Source organism: Azolla caroliniana, unplaced genomic scaffold, assembly GCF_043228905.1.
Source record: "Azolla caroliniana isolate FFs.n. ecotype wild unplaced genomic scaffold, voAzoCaro1.0.p SCAF_1, whole genome shotgun sequence".
NCBI lineage: Eukaryota > Viridiplantae > Streptophyta > Polypodiopsida > Salviniales > Salviniaceae > Azolla > Azolla caroliniana.
Window position 1 is genome coordinate 32,379,980 of NW_028230436.1, and position 10,375 is coordinate 32,390,354.

Consider the following 10,375-nt stretch of genomic DNA (forward strand, 5'->3'; position numbering starts at 1 on the left):
TAGATAGCTTCATGATCTACAACATTGTTTTAATTGTGGCTTGTGTTGTAAGAAATGCTAAATAATTGGATTGTACATAACTATTTTTACACAAAATAAAACACAATATCCATCTCTATCCCTCAAGTTGGAGACAATATTGTGAAAGAAGTGGATAACTACAAGAGTTCTTCCTTGGAGTCCACAAACATTTTAACATATGGAAGGCAAGCATTGGTAGCCCATTTCTCCATCCATGTCCTCTCTTCAATTTGGCCTTCAAACAAAAGGCAAAACAGAAATATGTATGTCTTTATTGCGCATCTGTGTTTTATACAAAGTAACTAAAAGTAAAAAAATGTAGGAAAAAACAAATCGGAGGCATGGCCATTTGATCTATAAACGAATCTTTAGTCTTGAGAGACACGCAATACACACACATATATCTATAGATAAATGTTAGCAACTTCTTTTTCTTAATGCACATACATACATATACATATACATATACATACATACACACACACACACACAAATGCATACATATACATATACATATACATATACATATACATACATACATACATACATACATACATACATGATGTATGCATAAATGATGTCTTTTAGATGGGAGTGTTATTTTTTGCACGTGTATGCAGCAAGATTCCTACAAGTGACATTAAGTAATGTAATGGCGTATTGCATTAATTTCAATTATATCAATACACATCTCATCTTCAAAGTTGTTTAAACACGTATACCTAATCGTCCAATAATGTACTCAGTAAATGTCCCTTCATCTTCAAATTCGCATTTTTTATGTCAATTGTATTTGGTAATTTCCATTCCAACAAAAAGATAACATGCTTGTTCACACAAAGCAAGAAGACAAATATTGACTTCGTAATTACCCAAATGTAGAAATCATCGTCGTTGCATTTCTCAAAAGAAATTTCTCGAAAATAAAAATTTGTTGGAAAGCAAATTATGTTAAGTGAGAGTTGAGACAAAGTATTCAAGCTCTGGAAATGGAGAATGCCAATGATTACATCAAGATTGTAAAAACCTTGGGTGGCATGTCCTATGGAGGTGAAAAAGTATTGTTAAACTAATATCGTTAATTCCCTCCGCCTCCAATACACATTTATAACATCCAGCCTATTTTATGAAAACATGTATTTGTTGTATTTATTTTCATATAATAATGGTAACATTTGATCTCTTAGTCAAAGGACTCATGAGAGGATGGAGTAGAGTTACATAATATTTCATATATTACAATTACATATTAAGGGGATATGATTAAGATAGGCACAAGTCCTAAAATGATTGGATTCACGTTATAATGATTTTACAATAGAAGGCTTCTTTATATCGGCTCTTGTAAAGGAGAATATGTTATATGAGCATTCAATGCTCTGATGACTAATTTAATGGCATGGGTTTGTCCGCTCTAGGGTTCACTCGTTTATATTTACTAGGCTCTTTAGGGGAGTTTCATGCCAAGGGCATTTACAAGGAATGCAACAACATCAACTTGCCACATATCTACATGATTTGACGTTTATGATCAAATTGTTTAGTCGTGATGAATGGAATAGGACAAAAACCCTAGGATTCGTGATGTTAGTAGCATGCTATTTGCGTGGATTTTTATATATTATTGTAGTTCAATATGATCACCATGATGGATGGATTAATCTCATGATTCTTCACTCACATCATTAAACATTTTGCACAATAGAACATGGCATTGAGTACTCGTACTTTGGAGCAACCAAGTCACATCAATACTCAATAAAGTAGCCAACGTATGTGAGAAGAGTTGTGAGTAAACCAAAGTAACATATGTTGGTGTAATTGCAACACGATGGATTTGTATTTAAAACATAATAAAACTCAACCCAAACCTCCATGCTCTTAACATTTTGAACCATCAGTAAAGTGCCTAGCATGTACCTAACCATTGCCCGACCATTGGCTTTGACCATTTGAAAGGTTAACCATGAGTTTGGAATTTCTTGGGCATGCCTTTGTATTCAAATTTTGAAGAGTGATTGTGATTCGATCATAAAGGCACGCCTTTGCATTCACTTTTGAAGGACAATTTAGACATTGGTCTCTTATGGTAAATCTATATAGAATGTACACATCATAGTTTTGAAAATTGAAGACTTTATTTAGAAGATTGCCATGTCTAGGACACACATAATAGTGTTGGTCATCCCTATACATCTATGTCTATGTGCGGTGATTACAAGAAGAATTAACTAAAATACTTGTGCGTGTATTTTGGTCTATGAATGGGGTGAGCCAATTATTTTGCATCCCAATTCCCTTCCCTACCATTCATGCAATGATTCCCATATTTGTGAATGGAATGGTGGGGGTCACACAAAGGTGATCTCACTCTAAGGTCTTGACCATGGGAAAAGAAAGGTTAAAATTCACCCCCTAATTATGTTATCCCGATTTTCATTTTGAAATTGCTAACATATGTTGTTGCAGAAAAACTCACATCCCCAAATCTTAAGGATGGGAAGATGACTAAAAATGCACAACACACCCATTCTTTTATATATATATGGGAAAGGTTAACAAACATACACTTGTGGGTGATGGCTTGTCAATCTCTATCACCAAATAGGTGGGTGTGACAATTACATGGTGTTGCACTCTACCATTTTGGCCATAGCGATTAGGTATTGAATCTTGAGTGCTTCTTAGTCTTATGGTGATGGTCACATAATGAATTATTTAAGAAATTTATCAAAGTTCAAAATCATCATTGTTGTTGAGTCCTTGATAAAATAAATAAATAACAATAATGTGAATGTTGCCATGTTCAATGGAGCATATACATATAAAGATGAACTAACCAACGAGATTGACCAGCATGACTACATTTATTGTTGCTTCACTATGTTGGAATCTGAATCCTTTTTTTTTTTCAAAACTCTGAGTCCGTCTTTTGTTACATAATGAAATATTGATCTTATTAAATTAACAATATAGTAGCAAAAACTATTGAAATATGAAAAGACCTTCATTGACTGATAATAAAGGGAAACAATGATCTTAAAAGAAGATGAAATATTTAGTTGACTTAATGGAAGGATTATATGTGTAAATATCAATTAATGTTAACAAAAGGAAATGATAAAAATATATGGAGAACAACAATGTGAGTGTCAATGGTCATACACATGGTAACAATTTACAAATCTTGGCCAAACATGTCCACCATTCTCGCACTAACATTATTTGCATTTCTATCTTTTCTTTTTGCCGCAAAGAAATGATTAAACACAATGTAATGTTGCTCCTCGACATCTAGGCCTAATTACTTTGAATTGTATTTTTGTCTCTAAATTCACATACTCCCTAAAGGGATGCAAAATAAATACTCTCAAATAATTTGTCTTCCCGTATCTCTTTTCTTATGTAGTTTCAGAGTAGGCTATTTTGTGTATGTGTGTGTGAATAAAAGTATTGGGGCACATTCATCTCATTGTCAATATATTTTTCATAAAACAAGTCCAGAAGTCTATCACTCTATAATGATTCACCTTTGATCATGTTTGAGTTTGCTTTATCCACATTGTCAAATTGAATTGGATCCATATAAATATTGAGTTTGAGTTTGCTTTCTCCACATTGTCAAATTGAATCGCAAGTACTTTGGTCATGGAAGAACTCTTCTTCAAGGTGGCTACCCAAACCCTTAGAATGAATTCATCAAAAGAAACCCATTTCTCTCACAATAACAAGAGGATAGAATGGAATCAATCTATACAATATTGGAGGAAACAATTGCTCCAATCAATGTATATGGATGTTGGGGTCAAAAGGGTTCATACAGTAATACATCTTAACCAACTTCTGGAAGTACCAATTAACTAATCTAAATGTAATGGTTATTAATTTCAAAAAGCGAAGACTTATTAGTGGTATGTTGTGCACATTATTGAAGGATTTATGAGATGCCTAGCCATGCTACATGTTGGAACCATTAAAGCAATCAGCCCTTTAAATCCCTAATGCCATCAATTAAGCCCAAGGCTCTTGGCATCTTCCATATATTACCTAGTTAGTAACTAACAAATGCCATAGTGTACAAAATAATCGGTCCACTACCTAACGCCAAAGGCAAGGGGTGAATATGTACATGACCCTTCTTAGAGTTACCCATAAGAGATTTAGTAATATTTGGTCATTAATGAATAAATAGAGAGTTTGGGCGTCCAACTGTGTGGAGAGTGTGTGCATGTGGACTTGTGTCATATATGGGAGAGCATCCTAATCTATTGATGCTTATATTTGTTCATGTCTAGAGTGACATGATGGAGCCGATCATCAAGTGGCCATTATCGAGTCTAGATATTGAACATACACTTTTGGGATGCATGGCATGCCATTTGCTATTCCAATGTGAGGATGCATAGTCCAACGAAATCCAAAGGTGGATCCACCTTGTCCACACCCCCTAGTAAGTTTCTTCCGTGTGGTACCTCTTTACCTACATATTGAGTCTAGAACATTGATTGTTTTCTTATAGAGTCCACATCTACATGCCTAGGGTTCTCATAGAGTTTTTTTACATGAAAAATTGTATATATTTGTCATGGGTCAAAATTGGTGGGATTTCTCTTGTTTGCTTCGGTTTTCTTACCTTCATCAAGCTTCGCAACATTGGGAAACATTACTTTGTTTATGTTGAGTGCTACTTCTCTCTCTCTCTCTCTCACACACACACACACACACACAAAATGCATATTCCTTCATATGGATATCATATACTTCCTTCACATGCATATTTCTGGAGCATAACATGTCAAATTTGATGAAGTATCTCCTTTGGGAGAGAGAGAGAGAGAGAGAGAGAGAGAGAGAGAGGTTTGACATTGGTCTTGTGAAAGATGTAAATAATGGGAAAGCTTCATCTTGTTCTTTTCTAATGGGGGTTGGAGAGGGGGTGCGTTGGTTTGTATCTATCTATCTATCTATGTCCTCTATTTCTCTCTCTAATTAAGTTACATACTCCATGTTTTCTTCTTACTCTTACAGTTTACACTCTATTGTGGGCCCCCTAAGCTCTCTCTCTCTCTCTAGGCTAAGTTATAACTTATCACCTTCCACTACATACAAAAAACATAGGAGCAGTGTGCAGTATATACATATACACTATTAAGTCCATCTACTTTTGTGTGTGTGTGTGTGTGTGTCCCCCCTCCTTTAAGATTGATAATCTTACAAAAATCCTCCAAATCTATTCATTCCTTCTCCAATCCTCCTCTTCCTCTTCTTCTTCTTCTTCAACTACTACTACTACTACTACTACTACTAGACTCTACCACTAGTAGTAGAAGTAGTATCAATACTTCCTTTCTATTATTATACCTCCTCCTCCTTTTCCTACTATGTACATATGTATATACAACTCATTCACAATTTAATTCTCTCTCTCTCTCTGGGCCCACATCCCATTCATTTATTCATCAATAAGTTGGCCCTCACACACATTCACATTCCTACTACTACTACTACAATTAGGAAGAATTTGAGAGAATGGGAGGGGGCTATAAGTTATAACTAATCTCATGAAAGTAAAAGCCAAACACCCCCACATTAAACCCTCCCTTCCCAACCATCCTCATGAGCCATTCATTCATTATACACATTTTAAACTAACTAATCACCCTCCTCCAATTACCCCACCACTAATCCCAACATTAGTCACCCTAATCATAACATAACATGACCTCTCATACTAATCGCCTAGCTCGTATTAACGATAGTAGTAGTAGTAGTAGTAATAGTAGTGGTACCCCTGTTCCTGCACTTCCTACTACTACTCCTACTCCTACCACAACTTCTTCTAGTTATGTGCCTGAGTTCAAATCTGATTTGAGGCCCCTAACCCTGCCTAGGACTGATAATACTACTAATAACATAGTTAATGATCTTGCCCAGCAAATCACATACCCTAACTTCCTCTCTAATCATGTTCAGCTCATTAATAATAACGGTAATATCCGAAGCATTCCTTCTGGTTTGGCTTCTCCTTCTGTTAATTTTCTTGATCAACTGCACTACAATGGCATGAATAGCCATCTTATGAATATTCCATCTTCTACTCCTACTACTTTTAATCCCTGCTCTAACCACCCTTCTTCATTCAATAAGTATCCTTCCCTTGGAGCTCAATCTGAGCTTGATTTAAACAGCTGCAGATACAGCCAAGGTGCTCTCTCATGCCCTCTTTAATTCTCAAGATCATTCATCCCAATGATTTACCATGCTTACTAATCTCTTCTCTCTTTCTTAATCATTCTTACTTATCTCTTCTCTCTTTCTTAATCATGCTTAATTATCTCTTTCTTTCTCCCTTAATGTTTGCTCACTTTCCTTTTGTGCATTTGTGGGGCTTGGAACAGGCAACATTAGCAATAATCATAGCCAGAATCAGAATCAGAACCAGAACCAGAACCAGATGATGATGATGATGATGATGATGAATGGGGGGAGGCCCAGTGGTTTCACAAGGGAGCAATGGGTTGAGTTCACGCAGCAAGCGTACATCTTCAAGCATCTGTGTAATCACGGATATAACCCTAATCCCTCCCCTATACTGCACACTTACAACCCTAACCTTCCGTATGCGCCCTGCAATCCTTTCCTCTGCTTCAATGGAGACTACCAGCCTCACCCAGGTAACTACCCTCCCTGTTTTAATTTCTCACCGGCAGAATCCAGTCAGTCAGTCAGTCAGTTCTAAAGCTTCAACACACACACACACACAGAGATTAGGGTTTTGGGACTGACATTAAAAGGGATGTGGCAGGGCTAGGGTTGGACATGGATGAGAGGAAGCTTCTGATGATGATGATGATGATGAGGTCGGGGAGCAGTAATGGGGGTTCGATCGATCCGGAGCCTGGCAGGTGCAGAAGGACGGACGGCAAGAAGTGGCGATGCTCCAGAGACGTGGTGCCCGAACAGAAGTACTGCGAACGGCACCTCCATCGCGGCAGGCACCGTGCAGCTCGATCCAAACTCACCCCTGCTGCTAACACCGATGCCACTGCTAATCCCCCCTTAATCCCCCTTAACCCCTCCTTGATCACCGCTAATCACGCCGCTAACCCATCGCTAACCACCCGTCCTCCCCCTTCCCAGTCTCCTTTGAATCGCGGCATGGATCACAATGCCTGCGTTGCCATGGCGGCAAGACCTTCGCAAATGAATAGCCGTGGCCATGGCGCGGTGGATGCCACTAACCCGTCGTTAGTGATTACTACTAATCCATTGCTGTTTACGCACTATCCCTCTGCCATGAATCAATCTGATTCTCAGCACCATTATAGCTATGGCGCGCAGAAGGATCCATGTAGTTATGCCATGAATCCTCCTCACCAGCTTCTTCAATTTTCTCTCGGAACTTCTGCTGCTGCCACTGCTTCTTCTTCTTCTTCTACGACTACTGATCATCTTCCAGTCGACAGGTTGAAAACTAGCATCTTTTTAAATGGAACAGTTTGATCAATTGTCTCTAAGATTTGTCTGGTGATCCCTGTAAATGATCTCTAATGATTTCCACTAATTGGTTTTTGCAGGTCCGGAAGCAGGAATACGAATGTGCTCTTGTCAGATCCATCAGAGCTGAGGACGCTAGTTTTAGAGCAGAACATGGCCAACAATTTAGAGGTCCAGTCTCAGCAATCGGTGCTGCTAAAAAAGGCCAGTACAAATTCATGGCTAAGAGATGATTACGAGGAAGAAGAAGAAGAAGAAGAAGAAGGGCAGCTGCACAGAAACAAGAGGAAATTCCAATCTACTATGGCTAATGCTACCACTAATACTGATCTCTCCATAAGTCTCAAAGCTCCTCGGAGCTTAAGCATGGCCAAAGCTAGAAGAGAAGAGGAGGAGATGGTGGGCATACAGAATGCTCTTACTGCTACTGCTACTACTGATTATGGTGAGGCTGATTGTGCCATATTGAATCCCTACATTGGGCTAAATTTAGGGACGGTTGCTAAATTTAGGAGGGAGGGGTCAATGTGGTGGGAGAGCAGCCCATTGGCGGAGGCTCTCCAAATTAGCACCACCCCCAACCCATCGCCATGTCTGGAGGAGGAAGGCCTTTGGGAGTATCATCATCATCATCATCATCATCATCACCAACAACATAGCCATAGCCATAGCCATAGCAGCCACTCTGTTTCTGCTACCAATTCCTCTAGTCACTGTGATTTCCTCATCAATAATGCAAGCTCCTCCACCACCACCAAAGATAGTGGGAGTAGCCCTAGTTTAGCCTCCCCAACTGGGGTCCTCCAAATCAAGTCTTATTCTGATAGTAGTAGCAGTAGTGCCGTCAGTAGCCCTAGGTCTAGTGGACTCAAGTTGGACTCCAACACCCCACCACCACCACCACCACCAATGGGCGCGACTACGTCCACAACTTATTATAAGCTATAAGTTGGTAACCAAGTTCCGCATTTTTCCTGTAAATGCTTACCTTCTTGTCCGCCCGGACATTTGTATCTTCTGGTTCGGGGGAGGGGGGGGGGGGGGGGGGTGAGGGGCACTTATGGGCACAACAATGGCTGTCATTGATGATACTACTTACATACTCACCAATGTGTAGACACGAAGAGAATATCGGATTTCATGTTCACGAATTTGGGCAAGCTCGTTTGTTTTGCGCTCCCATCTCGTGCCATGGCTATATAGTGAACAATGAATGTCTTTCCTCGGACACAATGGCATCAAGAATGCCCGTCTCAACCTATATTTGTAACCCATCTCATTGAAATACTATGCCCTAAGTAGAGCATGCATGCTCTACGTAATCCAGTTAGCTAAACCCTAAAGCTTATTATGTTATTATAATGACCAAATATGAACCCTATGCAAATTGTCACAAGTTCCCCATGTCATGTGATACCATTACTTCCATTTCTTGTTATATAATAATGTTCGTGTTGCTCGCTCCACTCTTTGTCATTCGTATTGCATTGCTTGCATGACTTTGTAAAATGTTCGTTGGGCATTTACTTGAAGAAGAGAATCTTTTTTATGGTCTAGAACATTTGGATCTTAGATCATTGGAGGAGTGAGTATCATGTGATGGTGTTTCATGTCCATGGAAAGTCATTTATTGTGCATTGATCTCATGGAATTGTGATTAGTGTGTGCCCAAGTTGTGTATTTCACAATCAAATTTTTGAGAGATGTCCTCCCTTCATGACCCTTTTGCAAGAATTGAATCACGTAGAAAAACTATATCCCTAATACATCAAAGCTTCATAATTTTAAAGCATTTAAAGTAAAGTGCTAATTGTAATGACATGTAGAGTGTGACAAGTGTATATAGAAGTTCATTGATATTACTAAGGAGAAATAGCAATAGTACAACATGGGAGAAACATATGTTAATAATACCCAAACCCAACATATGCTATTGTAGAGAAACGCAAGCCTGACATTTTGAAAGCATCACTATTCGAGAATTGTTCCAAAGCTGAGAAAATATGTGAATTTCAAAATTCGACAAGTTGAGAATGCCTATTTGGGCATTAGTAAGCATAGGAACATGTGAAGGGACAAGAATTTAGGATGAGATGGAGGTTATGGATTAAATATTTTGTGTCAAAGCTAAGAAGGTAATGTATTCTGTCTATACTTGGTAAGGCATCACATGCTAGTAAAACATCGTATCTATATTTTAACCATTATAAGGAGGTAATCGTAGGAGAGAACCATGGAACCATGGGTTTCAATAAAGCGTGTACATATTTTGAAATATATCAAGTGTCTTTTCTATAACATTGGGGTTTAAGGTTAGTTGGTTCACCTCACAAGAACTTTGGCTGAAGATAGTTCTTTAAGAAAACATAAAAATGCTTAACAAAAACCTTACGTTATTCATAGTTGAATTTTAATCTAGGTGTTTTATAACTTAGTATTCAATAGGGTTATGGACACGTAGAGCTTAATGATATGCATAATTACATCAAGAAGAAAAAACACACAAGTTTTAGTTTATTTATTGTAAATAAGGTGCAATTCTTCAAATATAATCAACGATTGAGAAGAGCAATGTAACTACAATTTGAACAATGGGATTCATAAATCCTTGCTCTCGCACTTTTCAAATACAATGATTTTCATTCATAAATGCATATTGTTCCGGTCAACAATTGGGTTCATTTCTAGTTTTTGAAATAATGCATTGAACTCTATTGCATACATGCTATATCTGGAAAAAAAAGAGAAAATATTTTATGGCTCATAATTTCAGTAGTCCTATCGTGGGAAGATATGTGTGCTTGAGCTTGTCACACTCACAACTGATAAGTCCAATGAATCATAGTTTAGCTCCATT

At 38.1% G+C, this 10,375-nt stretch overlaps 1 protein-coding gene across 1 annotated transcript; it reads left to right on the top strand.

Annotated features, from left to right (window-relative positions):
- The first annotated feature begins 5,694 nt into the window (after positions 1-5,694).
- Positions 5,695-8,541, top strand: LOC147869824 (uncharacterized). Its single transcript, XM_087328125.1, has 4 exons — positions 5,695-6,226; positions 6,420-6,695; positions 6,827-7,487; positions 7,593-8,541. Exons 1-4 carry the CDS (start codon positions 5,740-5,742, stop codon positions 8,464-8,466), a joined length of 2,298 nt encoding a protein of 765 aa, XP_087184251.1. The 5' UTR covers positions 5,695-5,739; the 3' UTR covers positions 8,467-8,541.
- The last annotated feature ends 1,834 nt before the right edge of the window (positions 8,542-10,375 follow it).